Genomic DNA, 22,640 nt, shown 5'->3' on the forward strand with positions numbered 1-22,640 from the left:
TTTTAACCATCTCAATTACTCTATGCTGATGACTTCCAAATCTACACTTCCAGTGCAGAAGTGTCTACTAAACCCTGAACTCATAAAGCCAACCTCCTCCTTAACATGCCATGTGGATAGCTCTAACACACTTCAAACTCACCATGTCCAAAACTGGAATCCTCAGCATCTTTCCCCCAAACTTGGGTCTTCCTCCATAGTTCCCTATCTTGGTAAACTTTTAAACTAGTTTCCCAAGCAAAATATGTAGGAGTCATTGCGGATTCTTCCTTCCCTCTTTCCACTGTCGCCTCCACCCAAATCATTCACTAATCCGGGACAAATTTTCCTTTTTTTATTCCTACAACTGTCACTCCCATCCAGGCTGTATTCACCTTACCTAGATAGTACAGTCTAGTAGTGAATCTTCTGATTGGTACTATATTCTTCCCAATTTATGAATATAATTCTAATCACTGTGTTGCCTACTATTATAGTTATCTATTGCTGTACCTTAAACTACACAAAACTTAGTGCTTTAAAACATTAAATTATTTGCTCACAATGCTGCAATTAGGCAAGTTGAGGTTGGTGGTGGCTTGTCTCTGATCCACACAGTATCTGCCAGAACACCCAATATGGCTTGTCACTCTTACGGACCTTCAGCTGGGATGACTATAGCAAGCTGGGGCTAGCTATTTTGGGCTTCCAGACTGCACGTTGAAAGGGTAGGGGTAAAGGAAGAATAAACTCCATTTCTTGATGGGCAAGTTGCAAGAACGCATAAAAAAAAGGCATGTAAGATGAAAGATATTGTTGCAGTCATCTTTGAAAATGAAATACACCACAGGCCACTTAATTCACATTCCTTCTACATCCAAAATACACTCAATGTCTCCCCCAAGCCAAAACATCATTCTATTATAGCACTGACTATAAGGCTGGGTCTAATTATTTAAATCAGGTGCAACTGCAAATGGTACTCCTTGGGTTTAGTTCCTCACATGTAGCTTCTCAGATGTACCTCCTCTGAAGCCAAAATCCCATCACCTCAAAAGATAGCTTCTCTGCCCCACTGTAGTAAGCCAGGGGTAGGACTACAATGGACACTGGGGTTCAAAAGATGAAGGGGATGAGGAGTTACACAGAAGGCACAATAAATAGTCCCACAGCTGTTGTGAAATCCTGCTTGGCACATGTCATCAGCAGTTTGATTAGAACAGTTATGGGGATGCCTGGGCGGCTCAACCGGTTGTGCATCTGACTCTTAATTTCAGCTCAGGTCATGATCCCAGGGTCATTGGATCGAGCCCTCCATCATGCACTGAGAGTGGGGCCTGGTTGGGATTCTCTCTCTCCTTCTGCCCCCTCCTCCACTTGTGCGCTCTCTCTGAAAAATTAATTAATTAAATAAAACAAACAAACAAAAAAGCACAGTTATGTTCTTTGAAAATAGTCCTTTGGGGCTCTTGACTCTGCCTTCTGGGCTCCTGGACTCATCCCCTGAGTCAGTCTTCCCATTTCATAAGAAATGGTCCATGTTTGCAACAGTGTAGTTTTCTCAGCCTGCTTCATGCCCACACAAGATTGGGATTCTCCCCACACACAAAGGCTCTTTTTAGTTGAACTATCCTTTTCCATCTACGCTGGTGGTGTTTCTATTAGCACCATTATTGTAAAAACATTGTGAGTCTCTTATGAATTTTATTAGAATTAACTCAATTTAACAGATGCCACATCCACAGATTTCTTTGAGATAGCCAGTTCACTACTCTGGGCTATGTCATGGTGCTGTAGGACAGCGGACTTAAAAGCCTTAGAAGCTCTTCTGGCTAGCTGAGATATTCTGAAAGGTACACCTTTTAGACTCTTTAAAGCCCTTTTGAAAGGCTCCAAGAGACACTGCCTTTCTGAACTCTCAACACAGAATCTTACAGAAGCCTGATCTTGATTGGATCCTTATTCTGAGGCCATTTTTTACTAATGGAACCCTGGGATTTGAGAAGTGTTTAGATAAGTAAAGGGAAGGGAGAAGGCATTCATTCCATTCCATAGTGGAGGATACCAGGATAAATAAAAGCGCAGTCTTGCGGGAGAATAGCAAAGAAAGTCATCCCGCTGGGTTCATGATGAGGGGAAACATAAAATGAAATTGGAAAGGTAGAATAAAATCAGACAAATTAAGAGTCCTGATTACCAGATTATGGAATCTGGAATTTAAGCTCTCGACGGTTTGTCCAAATGTTACTACATCAGAGACACCTGGAGAGTTTTATAAATACAGAGCCTCACCCTACAGGAAAAAACAGCTCCCAGAGCTTCTGAAAGGCTGGAGTAGAAATCTGTATCTAAGCAAAGCTCCCAGGTGATTGATTCTCAGACACAGCCAGACTCAGGAGCCACTGCTCTAGGCAATAGTCAACCGGTGACTTTTTGAGAATGGGAGGGACATAAATGCAGTTATCTAGTGAAATTTTTGGTTACAAATCTGAATAAAAATAAATTACCCTTACCAAGTGCTCAGTTTCCTCACTTGTGAAACAGGGAAAATGATTTATACACCATAAGGTTCTTGCAAGAATTCTAGGAGCTAATGCATGTAAAAAATCACTTAGAGACATGAAGAGCATTAAAAGTTAGTCATTATTACTGTAAGTTTCTAGAACTCTTAAGTCTTTCCATTCACAAGCTGATAATACTAAGCAAGAGTATTTGAGATACTGTAGACAAATCAAAGAGGTTTACAGAACACTTGTTAATCTCCTCCAGCAGTTTATCTTCCTCATAATCAAGAGTTAATGAATCTACCTTATTTGAAAACAAATCTGACACCTGGAAACTCTGATATGGAATTTCAGTAGGTAAACCCAAGATATTTTGTGTTACACAAAGCCAATAGGTTGACTTTAATAAAAAGTATATTCAGTATGTAATTCACTCCATAAATATTAATCAGGTGCAAATTAAGATATAACTGACACTAGAGCTGCTTTAAATGCAAAAATTAGAGGTTTAGATGGGTCACTAAAATAATTTCTAAATGAGTTTAAGATGCTTAAGATGCTTAAATACAGCAACAGCTGAAATATCAGCTTACAACTCAAACAGAATAATTTATTTAAAATAATCATAATTATTATTTATTAAACATTTCCCACTGAAATAAAGTACAAAATGATCATGTAACTTACTATTTACCAATTAATATTCATTTAAAAAGAAGTCACTAAAGCCTACTTTTAAAGAATAATTCATAGTCACAATCCCAAAACCCGAATAATTATAGAGACATTGTGATAGTTAAGACTCCAAATTAAATTTTGTAAAATATTTGATAACCTAAGTATACATTAGCTTTAAAACACCAAACTTAAGTGTTTAGTTTTAAAAGCAGAAATCTTTCCACCATTGCTACCGTAGTACCGCAAGAGAGTTCAAAGCATCTGATTAAATAAACTGTGCTAAGAAGCAGAATTTAAGATATGAAATTTATCAAATATGAATTAGGAAGTGAGGTCCATAATCCTTAGGAGTCCCCAAGACTCTTTTAGAGAGTCTGCAAGGTTAAAACTAGTTCCATAATAGATTTTCATTGTGTTGACATTTGCACTGACGGCACAAAAGCAATGTTCAAAGTGCTAACACCTTAGCACAAATCAACGCAAAGAGACTAACTGTTGTAGGGTCACTGATTTCTTCACTGCCATGCACTTACAGTAAATGGCCAGTTTCACTTACAGATGTTGTTGATGAAGCATTAAAAATTATTCATCTTAAACCCTGATGGTTTTAACATTTCTGTGTGACAAGATGAGAAGTATGCATAAAGTACATCTTTGTATCGTATTTTAAAATGTGTCAACACTTAGTAGATCTACATAATTCAGTAACTATTTCCCAAATGACTAATGCTTGATGTTAAAAAAAATCATGCATGAGTAAAGAACCATTCGAAGTTCAAGAGAGATGAATGGACTTTAACTTAAGAGAGTATGAAAAGATTATTGATGCGGTTTCAGATTCTACTTTGCAACCAATATTTAAGAAACTACCACTTGTGGGGTGCCTGGATGGCACACTCTGTTAAGTGTCCTACTCTTGATATAGGCTCAGGTCATGATCTCATGGTTCATGGGATCGAGCCCTGTGCCAGACTCTGCACAGACAGCACAGAGCCTGCGTGGGATTCTCTCTGTCCCCTTCTCTCTCTGCCACTCCCTCCGCCCTCCCTCCCACCCTCTCTCTCAAAATAAATAAATAAACTTAAAAAAAAAAGAAACTACAACTTGTCAAATTTTGGTGTGTATCAAAGACTATTTGCATTTATGTATAAAGCTATTAGTGTAATCCTCCCTTTCCCGACTATGTATGTGTGTGAGGCCAGATTTTGTTCATATACTTCAGTCGAATCATTACATCATGATTGCAGAAGCAGATATGAAAATCTGGGTGTCTGTTTGTAAACTAGATATTAAAGAGATTTGCAAAAATTGTAAATAGTAGTTCTCAACCAATGACAATTTTGTCCCTCAAGGGACATTTGGCAAAGTGTCAGCTATTTCTGGTTGTATACAACTGGAGAAAATGCTATCGTCATCTAGTGGGTAGAGGCCAAAGATGCTGCTAAATACCCTACAATGCACAGGACATCCCCCGCAAGAATTATCCAGCCCATAATGTTAATATTGGCAAGTCTGAAAGACCATGAGGGAAAAGAATACCACTCTTCTCAATACTTTTTTTTTGAGGGAAAGGAAGGAGGAACATAGTTATTTTTAATAAAAACGTTATTCATATTAACCTGCAAAAGGCTTATTATTATAAATTTAAATGATTAAGTATAAACATTTTTAAAATTTCTTCCTTCTATTTTACGATAAATATCAATAGGTTAATCCACATAAAAGTTCTTTGAGGTCTCCAATAATTTTTAACAGTGTAAAGGAGTCTTGAGACCACAAAGTTTGAGAATCACTCAATTAGAACAGTATAACTAACCAAGTACACTGGGGAATATAAGAGGAATTAAAAGGACTCTAAAGGAAAATAAACTCATTTCAAGAGTAAAATAGATGACCAAAGCAAACAAAAAACCCATAAAACCAAATAGCTGCAAAGAAAAAATTATGATAGACCTAAAATGTCATTCTCCCCTTATAACCACAACTAAATTAAAAGCACAATTTCTTACCCTGACTATGAGGACTTGCTGGACTAAAAGATGGCTGATACAAATCTTTGGTTGGTGTTGGATAAGCTTCTTTCCCTTGGCGCTGACTCATCTTTCCTGGTGTCAGATGTTGAGATTCGTCACTGTTTGCTACCACAGCTCAAGGAAAGAAGAAAAAAAGAATTAGTACTGATGTTACACATTTACATAATTACACAGTTAATAATACGGTACAGAACTATGATTGAAATAGCCTCAATAGTTATATTTGTTTTCCAACTCTGTACTTTAATAAATCTGCATAACTTTTATTTTCTTTTAATTGTAGTTTGCCATCAATCCAAGAGGAACTGATTGCTAGGTATGGGTCCAATTACACAAAATTTAGACATTATAAAAATGAAAATACAGTCAACTAAAAATGAAAGGTACTCCAAAGTTTACTATGGTCTTTTCATTGTGCTATTAACTCTTTACATTTGCCAATAAAGCAATAAGCAAGAGACAAAGTCATTTCATTAAAAAAAAAAAAAAATGGGGGCACCTGGGTGGCTCAGTCAGTTGAGAGTCTGACTTCAGCTCAGGTCATGATTTCACAGTTCGGGAGTTTGAGCCCCACACTGGGCTCTGTGCTGACAGCTCAGAGCCTGGAGCCTGCTTCAGATTCTGTCTGTCTGTCTGTCTGTCTGTCTGTCTCTCTCTGCCTCTCCCCCCCACCCCCACACTCTGTCCCTCTCAAAAATAAACAAACGTTAAAAACAATTTTTTTTAAAAAGAAATACAAACGGTCACTAAACATATGAAATACTCAACCTTCATTAGTAATCAGAAAAAATACAAATTAGTAGCAATATAAAATATTCATATTCACTAGAATTTCTACTCTAATTTCTAATTTTCATGAAAAATAGGTATGATTCTTGTTTTAGAAATAGGAAAACTTGAGGTTCATTCAGAGACTGCTTTACCTAAGACTCAGTAATAGAGGTAAGATGTCTAACTCAGGAGCATTTGGTTCCAAAGTCTAATCTCTTAAAAGCTTGTTTCCCCAATAATCAATTTAAATAGTGTTTAAAGTCGTTATTCACCCATTTGGTAATGAAGAAGAGCAATACCCACTTGCAGGGAGGGCAGAAAAGAGAAAAATACTCAAATGAAGGAATAGGGCAAATTGTGATGAAATCCACAGTGCCCTAGCCATCTCCATGTCCATTCATTTTATGTTTCTGTGCTTTTTGCCTACAAAAGCTTAGCTTTATCTTGAGAAAGAATGATTCTGTCTTCACTACAGATTTAATTTGTAACTTAACCAGAACATCATGTTCACATTTTTATCACTGTACCTTTTAAATCAACTCCTTTAAATTAAATTGTTTTCTATTGTGCTCAAGTTTTCAAGATCTATATTTTAGCTCTGTACATTTCAATGTAAAAACTAAAACAAAACAAAACAAAAAAACCCAAAACACAAAAACCTTTCACTTAACATCCAAGTAAAGATATAAAAAGTCTATGTTCCCATCAAGTCCATAAAAAAAAGAATCTATACACTGAGGACTCCTGAATTTATCTCTTCCTGAACTAAACTCACACATCCAATTGCCTGCCTTATACTAGCCTCTACTTTTTAACAGGCATCTCAAATTTATCCAGAGCATAATTCTTGATTCTGTTTATCCTCCAAACCTACCACACACTATTCTCCTCCACCACTTTCTCAGGCTAAAAACTTTAGATATATTCTTTTATTTTTCTCTTTCTTAAACACTTCACACCTGATTTATTTGTGAGATCTTTATAGATTACCTTCAGAATTTATCTTGAATCTTTTTACTTCTTCCCACTTCTACAATTATCACCTTATTCTAAGCCAACATTACCTGTCCACTGGATCACAGCAACAGATTTTTACCTAGTCTCCAGACTTACTGTCTTGCTCTTTGCTTGTTTAGAATTCATTCTCTACACAGAAACCTGAATAATCTTTGTAAATCATGAATCAGATCTGCACCACACAGAAATATCCCCAATGCTTTCCATTATACTTGAATCCCATGGCATACAAACTGAAAAGTGTCTGGCCTCTGCTTACCTTTACAATCTCATTCTCTACTACTCTCCTTAGTCACTTGGCTACTTGGCTCCAGCTAGAATGGCCTTCGTGGTATTCCTTAAAACATGCCATTTTGCTCCAGTGTCTGGGTCTTTCTATCTCTTGTTCTCTCAACCTGGAAAACTCCTACTGCAGAGGTTCACATTATTGACCCCTCTCTACATGTTGTCTGTGCTCTAATGGCCTATCTTCAACAAAGCTCTTCATCATGCCTATGAAATTTATCAATTCTTTTATTATTTTGGTTAGTGTGCACTCTGCCACGATTATACTCTATCACTTTATCATACATGATTTTCACTGTTGCTCTTATCACTATCTGAAATTATATCATTTGTTTATTGTCTGCCTTCTACAGGAGACCATTAAGTTCCATAAGAGAAAGGAGTTTTATCTGCCTTATATTTCCATAAATCCTCAAGTCCTGGTATGGTTCTGACATAATGAAGGTGTTCAATAGAGTCTTGCTGAACGAACCAATCAACAAATTTTATACCTTTATCAAACTTTATTATCATAAAGTAAATGGCAGCTCCTTTGGTTACTAAATCCAAGATCCACTTAATTCCTAAAAATTACTATTAAAATTAAAGATGTATGGTATAGATGTAGGAAGAGACAAATTGACCTAAAGAACAAAACAGAGAGATCTCATAATCAAACCCATGCATACGCTGAGCCTAGATATACAACAGAAGTAGGGACTACCTTCATTAATGATACTAGGAAAATTAAGTATTGGAAAATCAGGTCCCTACCCTCATACCATGCACAAAGAACAGTCTTAGGAAAATTAAAGACATCACTGTAAAAAGCAAAACTTAAAACCTTTTAGAAGAAAATATAAAAAAAATATCTTTATATAAAGAAATTGTGGTTTATATACACAATGGAATACTACGTGGCAATGAGAAAAAATGAAATATGGCCTTTTGTAGCAACATGGATGGAACTGGAGAGTGTGATGCTAAGTGAAATAAGCCATACAGAGAAAGACAGATACCATATGGTTTCACTCTTATGTGGATCCTGAGAAACATAACAGAAACCCATGGGGGGGGGGAAGGAAAAAAAAAAAAAAAAAAAAAAAGAGGTTAGAGTGGGAGAGAGCCAAAGCATAAGAGACTGTTAAAAACTGAGAACAAATTGAGGGTTGATGGGGGGTGGGAGGGAGGGCAGGGTGGGAGGGAGGGCAGGGTGGGTGATGGGTATTGAGGAGGGCACCTTTTGGGATGAGCACTGGGTGTTGTATGGAAACCAATTTGACAGTAAATTTCATATATTAAAAAATAAAAAAAAAATAAAAAAAAAAAAGAGCAAAAAAAAAAAAAATCTTTATAAACTTGGGATAGGGAATGATTCCTCTAAAAAGACACAACAAAGCACTAACCAAAAATAAAGAACTGATAAATTCCACTATATTAAAATTAAGATTTTAATCAAAAGGTACCATAAAAAGTTAGAAAGAAAAACAGGATATTTGCAACATATATAATTAACAAAGGGTTGGTATCCAGAATATGTTAAGAAAGATAACAAGCCTATAAATCAATTAGAAAAAGACCAACAACACAGTAAAGAAATGTAGGGATACATCAAAAAGAATAAAATACCTAGGAATACATTTAATCAAGAGGTGAAAGACATGTACAATGAAAACTATAAGACAGTGATAAAAGAAACTGAAAACACAAATAAATGGAAAGACAGTCCATTCTCATGGATTGGAATAATTAATACTGTTAAAATGTCCATACCACCTAAAGCAACCTACAGATTCGATGCAGCCCCTATGAAAATTCCAATGGCATTTTTCACAGAATTAGAACAAAAATTTCTAAAATTTGTGTGAAACCACAAAAGACTCTGGATAACCAAAATAATCTTGAAAAAGAAGAACAAAGCTGAAGGCATCATGTTTCCTGGTTTCAAACTATAAAACAGAGCTACAACAATCAAAACAGCATGGTGAACACACGTAAATTAATAAAACTGAACAGAGGGCCCATAAGTACACCTGTGCATATATGGTCATATTAATTTGGGACAAAAAAGTCAAGAATATACAAGAAAATGGCAGTCTCTTCAATCAATGGTGCTGGGAAAACTGGACATCCATATGCAAAAGAAAGAAACTGAACCACTATCTTACATCATATATAAAAATTAACTCAAAATTAATCAAAGACTTGAATATAAGACCTAAAACCCTAAAACTCCAAAAAGAAAACATAGGCAGTAAGCATCAGACTTGGTGATGGTTTTCTGGACCTGACACCAAAAGCAGAGGCAACAAAAGCAAAAATAAACAAGTAGGACTACATATCAAACTAAAAAGCTTCTGCACCACACAGGAAACCATCAACAAAAGGAAAAGACAACCTCCTGAATGGGAGAAAATATTTGCAAGTCATATATCTGATAAGGGGTTCATGTCCAAAATACACTAAGAGCTCATATAACTCAACAGCAAAAAAAATAAGCAATTTGACTTAAAAATGGGCAGAAGATCTGAATAAACACTTTTCCAAAGACAAAATGGCCAACAGGTATATGGAAAGATGCTAAACATCACTAATCATCAGGGAAATGGAAATCAAAACCACAATAAGCTATTATCCCCTCACACCTGTTAGAATGGCTATTATCAAAAAGAAAGGAAATAACAAGCGTTGGCAAGGATATGGAGAAACATGACTCCCTGTGCACAGTCAGCAGGAATGTAACTTGGTGTAGCCAATTCACCACTGTGGAAAACAGTATGGAGAGTCCTCAAAAAGTTAAAAGAAACAACCATAGGATCCAGCAATTCCAGTTCTGTGTATTTTCCTGAAGAAAATGAAAACACAAATCTGGAAAGATATACGCACCCCTATGTTCACCATAGAATTACTTACAGCAGCCAAGACATGGAAACAACCTAAGTGTCGATTGACAAATGAATGGAATACTCAACCATAAAAAAAGAATGAAATTTTTGCCATTTATGACATGGATGGACCTTGAGGGCATTATGGTGAGTGAAATAAGTCAGACAGAGAACGTCAAATACTGTATTATCCAAGTTGAAAAACCAAGTTCATAGACACACAGACTGGTGGTTGCCAGAAGCAGGGCGGTAGTGAGTGGGAAAAATGGGTGAAGGGAATCAAAGGTTACAAACTTTCAATTATAGATAAATAAGTCATATTAATGCAATGTACAGAATGATGATTAATAATACTATACTGCATATTTGAAAGTTGCTAAGAGAATAAATCTTGAAAAGTCCTCATCATAAAAAAAATTCTGTAACTATGTGTGATGATGGATATTAATTAGACTTACTGTGGTGATCATTTTGTAATATATACAAATATTGAATCATCACTGCATACCTGAAACTAACATAAATTTGTATGTCAATTGTGTCTCAATAAAAAAAAATTTTTTTAATTAAAGAAAAAGAAAAATGGGGCAGGGACCTGAACAGTGAATTCATGGAAGAAAAAATGCAAATGGCCAAAAAATATACAAAAAAGATGTTTATCCTCTTGGTAACCAGGAAAATACAAATTAAGATCCCAATGAAATAAATATTTTACACTCAGTAAAACTGACAAAAATTAGTAAGTCTGATAATACTAAGTGCTGATAAGGATGAGAATCAATGAGACATTTAAGCACTGCTGCTTGAGAATAAACTGATTTAAGCACTTTGGAAAAGAAATTTAGAACTACCTTATAAAACTGAACACCAGCATACCATAGGGATCCAACAATCCCACTTTTAGCTTTATACCTAGAAATAATACTCTTATATGTGTTTACCAAGAGACAATAAGAATGTTCAGAGTAAAAATCAAAACCATTTCAAAATTCACCAACTGAGGGGCGACTGGGTGGCTCAGTCAGTTAAGCGGCCAACTTTGGCTCAGGTCATGATCTCGCGGTCCATGAGTGCGAGCCCCGCGTCGGGCTCTGTGCTAACAGCTCAGAGCCTGGAGCCCATTTCAGATTCTGTGTCTCCCTCTCTCTGACCCTCCCCCGTTCATGCTCTGTCTCTCTCTGTCTCAAAAATAAATAAACGTTAAAAAAAAAAATATTCACCAACTGAAAATAAATGGCTTTGTATACTGTGGTATATGCATTTAATGGAATAGCATATAGCACTGAAAAGGAATGTTCTATATCTATACTCCAAAACATGGCTGAATCTGGAACATAAAATATTAACTACAAAAAAAAAAAAAATCCTAGAAAATGACATACAGCACTCTCATTAAATTAAATACCAGCAAAACTTAGTGACATATACAGAATTTAAAAATAAGTGCCTGCTGCTAGGAATTTACCCAAGAGATACAGGAGTACTGATGCATAGGGGCACTTGTACCCCAATGTTTATAGCAGCACTCTCAACAATAGCCAAATTATGGAAAGAGCCTAAATGTCCATCAACTGATGAATGCATAAAGAAATTGTGGTTTATATACACAATGGAGTACTACGTGGCAATGAGAAAGAATGAAATATGGCCCTTTGTAGCGACATGGATGGAACTGGAGAGTGTGATGCTAAGTGAAATAAGCCATACAGAGAAAGACAGATACCATATGTTCTCGCTCTTATGTGGATCCTGAGAAACTTAACAGAAACCCATGGGGGAGGGGAAGGAAGAAAAAAAAAAAAAAAAGAGGTTAGAGTGGGAGAGAGCCAAAGCATAACAGACTGTTAAAAACTGAGAACAAACTGAGGGTTGATGGGGGGTGGGAGGGAGGGGAGGGTGGGTGATGGGTATTGAGGAGGGCACCTTTTGGGATGAGCACTGGGTGTTGTATGGAAACCAATCTGACAATAAATTTCACATATTGAAAAAAAAAAAAAAAAGTGCCTGGCATCTCAGTTGGTTGAGCAGTCTGACTCTTGTTTTTGGCTCAGGTCATGATCCCAGGGTGGTGGGACGGAGCCCCGTGTCAAGCTTTGGCTGGGCATAGAGCCTGCTTAAGATTCTTTTCTTTTCTCTCTCTCTCTCTCCCTCTGCCCCTCTCCCCTACTCGTGTACTCTCTCTAAAAAACAAACAAACAAAAACAACCACAAACAAACAAAAAACACCCCAAAATAACAAAAAATACACTTTTTAAAAAAGCAAAGAATGATGAAAAATAGAAACTAGTCATCACCTCTTGGGGGCAGGCACAGGGATGGACGAGAGAAGTACATAGTTGAACATGAGGGATTTTTAAGACTCAGGTTCTTAAGTTGAGTAGTAGGTTCAACACATATTGGATGATTATGCTTTATAATCTACGTATGCTACATAGATTCATTTGTAGTATCAGACAATACTTTTTAGGCTAATTTAAAATACATTATGAGAAGAACAACTAATAGAATTAAAGTATGTTTCAGGATTCCATCAGTAAGATATAGGTATCTGTATCTTAAGTAACTTCACTATATAAAAAAGGAAATAGTCTTGAGAATTGTAAATTTAGTTGTATTCACCTCTAACTCCTTACCAGTTGAGGTATTACTATTTATGATTTTGAGAACCTTGAAGTGGGAGGGTTTATAAAAGTACTTAGAAAAACAATTGTTTCCTACTTGTTCTCTCTTGCCCCATTCACAAGTATTAACAACTATACAGACAAGTGGATTTGCAGAATAGAAAAATCATTTTGATGTCCTACATCATTTGTACAATCTTAGACTATTTGAATGTAAGCTCAAGTAGGGAACTCACGGTTTTGATTTGTACCCTTTGGCATAAAACTGACAATAAATACTTGCCAAATCACTGGACAGATTTTGATAAATGAATCACTGCATGATTCCAATACAGTTTCTGACACTACAACCGCCTCATCTACTAAAGACAGCATAGCAGTGCCCTCTCCTGGTTCTACTTTGTAGTAGAAATAAAGTAACCTATTTTGCTATTCATATTACATTACTATCTTAACTACTGTAGAAACTAACCACGCTGGAATAATTAATAGTAATATAATTAACTTACCAACTGCAACTTCTAAGGAGGATATGATTCTATAACTACTATCTTTACTTTCTGAATTCAATACATCAATATAAAATCTGAAGAATTTTCCAAGCTTCATAGCCTGGTATTGGTCCTTAATCTAAGGAAGCTAAAATCAAGTTAAGTAATTATTTTAAAGTCATAAATAATTTCTACGTAAATCCTAATATTCCCCTTTACAGATGATGTACATTTTCTCAAATACTTAAAGAATTTAAGTATGTTTGTATATATCGTTATAGCTTTTTCATTCAGTACAAATCCTAATATTAATGAAATTACTTTTCACTCTAAAAGATACATGATCACTAGTAAGTAATTATATATCCTCAGCTTTTTAAGAGTTGGCAGAATACGATATAAACTCACCTCTAATATATATTGTATATTTCATTTGTGTATCCAGAAAATGTATAATCACAATAAATTTTCTCTAGTCCAAGCAGAAATTAAAAACCTATTATAAAATCCAATTCCTAAAATAGGATAACTGTAGTTGGTATTAAAAATGCAACAGTAGGGGGGCGCCGGGGTGGCGCAGTCGGTTAAGCGTCCGACTTCAGCCAGGTCACGATCTCGCGGTCCGTGAGTTCGAGCCCCGCGTCCGGCTCTGGGCTGATGGCTCGGAGCCTGGAGCCTGTTTCCGATTCTGTGTCTCCCTCTCTCTCTGCCCCTCCCCTGTTCATGCTCTGTCTCTCTCTGTCCCAAAAATAAATAAAAAACGTTGAAAAAAAAAATTAAAAAAAAAAAATGCAACAGTAGGGCACCTGAGTGATTCAGTCAGTTAAGCAACCATCTCTTGATTTCAGTTCAGATCATAATCCCAGGGTGGTGGGATTGAGCCCCATGTTAGGCTCTGTACTGAGCATGAAGCCCACTTAAGATTCTCTCTCTCCCCAACTCGTGTGCATTATGTGAATGAATTAATGAATAAATAAAAATTATCTTTAAAAAAATGCAATTCTACTGGTCAGTTCATCATTGTCAATCAGTTCACCTGAGCCAACATCTAAATACATAAGGTAACTAAAGGAATTGAAAATCCATTGAAAATATCTGCCAGGTATCACAAGCAAGGCTGACAAGAAAACATAAAAATGTTTTCATATTTGTATACTTTTTTCAACCTTTAAAATTTCTACTATTCTAGGGGTGCCTGGGTGGCTCAGTCGATTGAACATCCAACTCTTGGTTTTGGCTCAGGTTATGATCCCAGGTTTGTGGGATCAAGCTCTGTGTCGGGCTCTGGACTGAGGGTGGAGCCTGCTTAAGATATTCTCTCTCTCTCTCTCTCTCTCTCTCTCTCTCTCTCTCTCCCACTCATGTGCTCTCTCAAAAAAAAAAAAAACCATTCTACTATTCTAATAATGCTGGTTGTGTAATAAAAAATATATTTAAAATACTATGAATTGTTAAAATTAAGAATTTTAAAAAGGAATTTTAGCATATTACTTTAAATCACCTCTTTTTAGAAAAAAAATTACATTATATACTATAATCAATATTAGAGACAAATAGCAACCAACCCATACCAAAGAATTTTACAACTAGAAGAAAGCTTGCTATTTCACCTTGTTTAGTCAATGGGAAAAAAATGAGCCCCAAAGCATTGAGCTGACTTACTGTGGTCAGATAACGGTTTAAGAAGAAATACTAAAACTTCCTAAATCAATATAATTTCTACATTACGCTTCAATAAAGTTTAATTTTTGTCTGATTTATGACAGTAATATTTTAATTATTTGGTCAGATTTGAATTTAGCAAACTGATGGTTTCATTAGGATTTTTGAACTCAAAAGAATCTTGCTGAAGACACAGTGGCATAGTACCCATTTCTAACTCTTTTTGGTCATGTAAGTTCTTAGCTTCAGGCTCTTTGTCTAGAAAATTAATGCTTGAAGGGAAGTGGAAAAAATAGTTTCAAACAGAGAGGGAGGCAAACCATAAGAAACTCTTAAATACAGAGAAAAAACTGAGGGAGGGAGAGGGGAAAATGGTGATGGGCACTGAGGAGGGCACTTGTTGGGATGAGCACTGGATGTTGTATGTAAGTGATTAAGCATGGGAATCTACTCCCAAAGCCAAGAGCACACTGTATACACTCTATGTCGACAATACACTCTAACTTGACAATAAATTATATTAGAAAAAAAGATGATATTTTAGGTTTCTTTTACCTCAGTAATACTATGATTTAAAAAAAAAAAAGTTGACCCTGTCACAATGCTCTAAAATTATCTATTCATGGGTGTAACCCCCCTGCTAGACTATAATGTAAGGGTACAGGCAGGGTGCATATTTTATTCATCATATATTCCCCAAAGCTAGCACAGTGTCTGGTCAAAAAAAATTTTTTTTCAGACATAAATTTAATGGGTACATCTTTTAAATCACTAAGATGAAACACGCTTAACTTATAAAATCCCAGAGTAAAAATAAATGTGTTTCATTACCAAATTATCTATTATGTAAAGATTGTGACAAAATAAAACAATATTTCTCATTTTCACATGAAAGTGAATTTCTTTTATCATGTCCAGTCTCAAAGAAGTCTGATCTATGCTTTATGATGACTATAGAAAGGAAAACTATGAAGAGGTCTTTTTCTTTTTAACCCCTCCCACCACGCCTGAAGATGAGGTCTAAAATTATGAATTAGATAATTTAGCTAAGTATATAATCCATCTTTAGACAATCAAGAAGCAAATACACAAACATTATCAATCTCATATGGGCACTGACAACAGATGGGCACTGAATCACCATTTATATTCTTTGCATTTCAGTGCTTGGGAAGAAAAGTAGAAGACTTAATAAGAGAAATACTGTGTGCCTTTTATAAGTACACATCAAAACATTCTGTCTCCAAATATGCCATTCAAACTTTGGCTACTTACTTGATGGCCCAAGGACATCTTTGCTATCACCAAGAAGCTTTTAATGCAGGGTAATTGAGCAGCAAACAAATATAATCCAAACCAGGAAGAAGCAAAATGCATCAGGATTGAAGCAGCAGTGAAACAAAAGGACAAGGAAAATAAGCATTAGTTTATAAGTAGAAAGCACATGCAAATCAATCCTAATAATCATAATTCACAAGGAATTTCCTCTGCCACACATAAAAAGATCTTGGCTTAAGCATTATAAAATATTTGTTTAAATTTTGGAAAATAAAGATGGAAAGGCAAAACCAAAATCAACCAAGTACTTTGTTTTGAAAATTATTCAAGTCAAAAATTACTTTCAAATTTTAACTCATGATATGGGTTAGGAGTGGTAAAAGTATTCAGAAATGTAAAGAACAGCCCAAAGTTATTCATTCTTTAAATGTAAGTGGTTTAAAAAATCTGTAACACCCATGCACTATTAAATATTAGTTCTGCATGCCATGAGAGCACTTAACACTACATAGAAATTCAGTCTGTTTCTTACATAAAAAGAAAGGAACATTTACTAAGTGCTTATTATATGCCAAGCGTTGTGCAAAGAGCTTTTACAAAGACATCAACAAAGTAAATTTTTTCTCAAATACCAAAAAAAAGAAGAAAAAAAAAACCGAAGAGGAATATTGATTAGAATGATACAATTTTATTGTCAGACAAAATTTTCTTGGGACCCACTAAATATGAAGTAAAGCACCTGGAGCTACTGGGCTTTAAGAAGGAAGAAGACCCAATTCTTAAGTGAATAACATGCAATCACCTAAAAGAAACTGGGAAAGACTGGTGACCTTTTGTCTGGAAACTGTCTTAACATACAACATTATGCTAAATGTTGCTTAGGGACAAGTGTTTTGGTCTCCCTTGGCAGAAACAGAGTCTTCAGCTTTGGGGTGCCTGGGTGTTCAGTCAGTTAAGTCAGTCTGACTCTTGATAATTGGCTCAGGTCATGATCTCGCAGTTTGTGAGATGGAGCCCCACATCAGGCTCTGCGCTGACATTGCGGAGCCTGCTTGGGTTTCTCTCTCTCCCTCATTCTCTGCCCTGCTCATGCACTGTCTCTGTCTCTTTCAAAAATAAATATAAACTTGAAAAAATAAAAGAAAGTCTTCAGCTTTACTTCAGCTCAAATACCAAGTACAGTAACATCAAACCTAAAGTAACAACAAAAATAAAAAATGCCCACTGATTATATTATTGCTTGCTCTTATTTGAAGGGAATGAAACAAAATTATCTGTGACCAAAAAGAAAGGTAGCAGTTGTTCACTCTGCCTCCTAGGAAAAAACTCTTGGCCCTGTTGCTTCCCTATGGTGATGGTTATTTCACAGTGCTTTAAACCATGTTCTAATTCCTTTAAATGCATTTGCTCTAGTCATTTTCTGTAGTTTCCTATTCTTCTATAGACTGGTTTCAGCTTCACAGATAAACTAAAAAAAATACAACTGGAATGACAACAAACTAATTGTGCTCAAATCCTTATTACTGATGACCATGTTACCACAACTCTCAAGCATGTGGAAAAAGATTAAAGTATTTGTGGTAGGCAATCTCTGCAAAGGCTCCAGTGATCCCCATATCTTGGTGCATAATCCCCTCTCTTTGAGTGTTTCTGGACTTACTGAGTCACTTCTAATGAACAGAATATGGCAGAATTGAATGGATGTCACTTTCAAGATTAGACGGTAAAAAGACTATGACCTCCATCTTGTTTATAGTCTGTTACTCTCTCTCAGATAGATCACCCTGGGGAAAGCCAGCTGCCGAGTCATCAGGCAGCCTTGCAGGGAAGCCCATGAGGTGAAGGAATGATGTCTGTCAACAACCAGTGAGTTTGTAAATGAATCTCCTGCCTTGACCTTTCCTCCCTCCCTTACACCCAGTCAAGCTTTCAGATGAGACTGCAGCAGCCACACTCCCCAGTAGCTTGACCGCAACCATAGAAGAGATTTTTGAGCTAGAGACACCTAGTAAACTGCTCTTAGATTCCTGACCCACAGAAACTGTAAAATAATAAATGTTTATTGTTTTATACCACTTAAATTTTGGAATATTTGTTATGCAGCAATAAATAACTACTATGATATTGGAAAACTGAAAGAAGTTAGAAAACTGACAGAGATAACCATGGTAAGCTTGACAAATATTTCATAGACATCCTCTAAAAATATCTTTCTCTATTGATATGAATAATTACTACTTTCCCTGAATTTACCAGTAAATCTAAATTTCTTAAAGGAAAGCAATGATTCTAACCACATATGCAAAGTTTGGAGTATTTAATTTCACAAGGCCAGTCATTTTTGAAGGTTTTTTAGTTGGTCTTCTATTTAGGGTAAGTGATTAAGTTCACTTTTATTGTACATATTCTCAAATTTTGTTAAGTAACAGCATTACGTCAACTTCTTTGTAGCTGTACTCCTTGCCTGTTTGCTCCCAGAAAATAATCCCTAGCATATACAGCAACTTCTGAATATTTGTTTCAGATTATGCTTTCAACATTATACCTTCAAGCATGTTTGGGTCATGTAAATCTGATTCTAATTTTTTTTCATATTGAGACACTGGAGAATAATCAAAATAAACACGGTCTATTCCTATTATTGAGCCATCCATTCAAATACTTGTGATATGATAGGTATCATATAGACAGTAATCATTTTAGGCACCAAAGGATACAGTGAACAAAAAAGACAAAAATTTGCCCTTTGGGGTAGTTATGTTCTAGTGGAAGATATGAGTAACAACATAGTAACAATTAAAAATTTGTTACATAGTATATAGTAAAAATGCTAAGGAAAAAAGCAGAAAATGAGGACACATAAAATATTAAGGAGGGGGGGGGGGTCATAATTGAAGATAGGTTGACCTAAGAAATCTTCACTACCGAACTGAGTAAAATGAGGGAGTTCAGCATAAGGACATAGAAGAGTATTCCAGGCAGAGAGAAGAACAAGTATAGAATGGAGGATTGGGATGAGAGCAAGTCTGAAGGGCTTGGAGAAGAGTAAAAAGGCCAGAGAGGCTGGACTAGAAGTACGAGAGAAGCAGGAAATAAAGTCAAAGAAGTAAATGAGTGCTAGACTGCGTAGGACCCAGTCAGGACTTTGGCTTTTTTTCTGAATGAGATGGGGAGCCACTGGATTTCTGAGAAAAGGAGTGACATAATTTGAATATGCTTTAACAGGATTGTTCCAGCTGTAATGTTAAGAATAGACTAGAGGAACAAGGGTACAATCAATTAGGAGTTACCATAATAATCTACGGAAGAGATGAAGGAGACTTGGACCAAGGAAGTAGCAGTGAGGGTGAGAAGAAGTAGTTGAGTTCTGAATACATTTTGAAAAGTCAACAGGATTTCCAAACAGAGCAAGTATGAAATTAAAAAACAAAACAAAACAAACAAACAAAAACCCTGGAGGAATCAAAATGGTGTCAAATGTTGGGGTCTGAGCACCTGGAAGGATGGAACTGTCACTGTCGGAGACGGAAAGGACAGTGAGAAGGACTAGTTTACAGAAAGAAATGTAAGTGCTAAGTTTGGGACAGGTTAAGTTTGAAGTGTTTGTTAGACATTCAAGTTGAAATGTCAAACGGGGAGTTGGACGCACAGACCTGTACAGGGAAAGGTTCAGGTTTGTAAGAAACAGTGTAAATTATGATATGTATGAAGTTAGGGTATATGACCTGAATGGCTATTCACAGAAGACTGAAAAATGCCACAGAATAAAAGAACAGGCAGGCACTAGAAAACATACATTATAATGGAACAACGGAACTAAGAATTAAGCTGAAACACTCCAAACAAAAGTGGAAAAACAATAAAAAAAAATAAGCAAGACTTCAGAAACCTTCCCCAGAAGATTGTGGATACAAAAGCATTAAACTGGGATACAAGTGAAATTATCTTCCCAGAATTGCCTGTAAGTGATGCCAATAGGAAAAGTGATTTAAGTAATTGAAGATTACATATTAATTTTACCATGTAACTTACATCACTGGTCCTGTGTGCAAGGCTAAATTGCACACTACACTTATTTTTACTGCTTTTAGGACACGGGCCTAATTCGCACAGTCCCATGTTGTGTAACACATGAATAAAGACAGTGTGAAATTACTGATGTGGAAACATTCCATATAAGTATCTTGTAAGATAGTTTAAAAAATATAAAGCTAGCCAACTCTTCTTGGCTTTTGTTAGAGAACCAAAATACTACTAGAATCTTGGAAGAATCCAGGAACTTTTCCTCACCGTGTTCAAAAAAAAAAAAAAAGACCATTAATATATGATGGAAACATTTCCCCTAACTGAGTAACATCGTATTTATCATTATCCCTTCAACAATGTCCACACAGTCATTTCAACAATTTGTGTATCATATAAACAGATTCTCTATTTTGGCAGAAACTATGGATTGAAAATAGTAAAATAATACTAAGATGCCCAGCATTTTTCTATTTATTATTAATGAGTACACTATCAACTACTTTTAACTAAAAGCATGAAATATAGCCATTACCTAAATCTCTACCGGTTTTAGTCTACAAATCTCAGGAAAAGAGCATTATGCAAACACTGGGATTTTATTTTAATGTGCTTCTAAATATTTACCATGCCACCAACTAGCATACACCATCTTTCAGAAGTGTAAAGGAATAGGCAGAAAAAGTTCACAATCACACACTCATCCTGGGAAGCCCCTTAATCCCAAGCAATTCAGGACAGATGACCACCCTAAAACACAAAATCAATCCCATAAGAGCTAGAGCTTGAGTCCACTGCCAGTAGCATAGCATCTCCCTCTTAGCATACATATTGATGTGACTTAAGTCATCCTCTGAGCTTAAGCCAAAGTACAGCTCATCAAGCATTGATACAACTTGAAAATAAAGTTTCAAGCAAGTAGCGCCTCTTCCCTCAATGAAGTTGATCGAGCTGTACTCAGAGAAGCAATCCTGCTGCAGCTGGCTCGCAGGAGCCACAACTGGGAAGGATTATATAACACATCCCAAAAGTACTGTATTTATTGTTATCTTTGGCCCTTAGAGTAAGAATCTTCAGTGAGAGATGTTTGTTTGTTCTTCTGACAGGAGTCATCTCTCTATACTTAACAGAACTTTTCCTATTCCTACAATCATCAGCAAAACACACACTGTGTACATTTTATCCCTGAGTTTTACAGGAGATATTTTACAGAAGTGCTTTTCTAGGAACTAGAGCTTATCACTGTTAGATAGAAAATATTAACTGTCCTGCTAAGCAGTTATTTTAAAATAACCTAATCATCCTTTTGACCCAGCAAATGCACTTCTAGGAGAGTATACCAAGATGATCATCTGAAATATCCAAAAAGATGTATCCATAGGTATTTATCACATTTGTAGTAATCTCCAACAGTAATCTATTATGAAATAAACAATAATACCTTCACATAATGAAATACTGTGTAGTCGTTAAATTTTTTTTCACTGACTGAACAATTCATTATATATTAACTTTTAAAAATAGGCTACAAAAAAGTTTGTAGGACTCTGCTTTTATAAAATTACATATGTAAGATATACACATATGAATAAACTTAGTAAATTACAGAGACCACCAGAATATTAAAAGTAGTTGCCTCTAGAAAGTAGAATTTTATTTATTACATTCTTTTGTATTGTTTAAACATGCCACATTTGTATGCATTATTTTTACAGTAAAAAAAAAAATAAACCTATTTACATTTTGGAAAAAATGAAAATTTTAAAGCTGATCTTTTTAACTTATATTAGCTACCTTGTATAATGACATAATCATCTATGATAAAATACAGTGAAAAATATATTTTAAGAATCCAACTTTAAATCCTGAAAAAATATAAAAATGTTAACATTTCAAACATAGCACCACATATTACTCACTGTCTCTTGAACTTCAGCAACTTCTGAATATGGCAAGATCTAAAAAAAAAACAAATTTTCTCAGCAGTGATTTAATGTCATATACTTGAATCTGAATTTAGAGAGCACCCATGGTTTATCAAATGAATTAAGTGGTGCATTAATCTTTTAAGAAGTAGGAAAAAAGTGCAATAATATGTTTATACTGGAAACTAAATCCTTTAAAAAAAAAAATTCTGAGGCTCCCGTAAATTCCAGTCAATCTGCCAATCTGTGAAGTCCTCTCTGGTCTGTTCTGGAGCTTTTCACAGTTCTGCCCTCCCTGTAGGCATATAATTCTACCAGCCTTTTCCCCATGCGAGCTTTCTCTTCCCGTGGTTCCTAAAGTACTCTACTCCTCTGGCTTCCCTTCTCCTATTTTCCTGCCTCTAGTTTGTTTTCTCATTTGGTAAGTGAATGGCCATCATCAGTGCTCAGTCCTCAACTATTTGTTGTTTTTTCTCTGCCACTCTTTTCCAGTAGACTGCATTCATTCT

The 22,640-nt window shown here is 35.7% G+C and overlaps 1 protein-coding gene across 14 annotated transcripts in view; it reads right to left on the reverse strand.

Annotated features, from left to right (window-relative positions):
- The window catches only part of OSBPL8 (oxysterol binding protein like 8), a 150,224-nt gene that overhangs the window by 66,003 nt on the left and 61,581 nt on the right, over window positions 1-22,640 (reverse strand). For 5 of the 14 annotated variants that reach the window (XM_049627424.1, XM_049627423.1, XM_049627427.1 and 2 more), the window contains 3 exons: window positions 22,126-22,164; window positions 16,181-16,217; window positions 5,171-5,308 (listed from right to left, as the gene is read on the reverse strand). In XM_049627424.1, coding sequence (XP_049483381.1) covers window positions 5,171-5,308; window positions 16,181-16,217; window positions 22,126-22,164 — 214 coding nt within the window. Of the gene's footprint in view, window positions 1-5,170; window positions 5,309-16,180; window positions 16,218-22,125; window positions 22,165-22,640 lie in introns of those variants that run through there. The other 9 variants (XM_049627425.1, XM_049627429.1, XM_049627434.1 and 6 more) reach the window with 7 other exon arrangements.

Source organism: Panthera uncia, chromosome B4 (genome assembly GCF_023721935.1).
Source record: "Panthera uncia isolate 11264 chromosome B4, Puncia_PCG_1.0, whole genome shotgun sequence".
Classification (NCBI taxonomy): domain Eukaryota; kingdom Metazoa; phylum Chordata; class Mammalia; order Carnivora; family Felidae; genus Panthera; species Panthera uncia.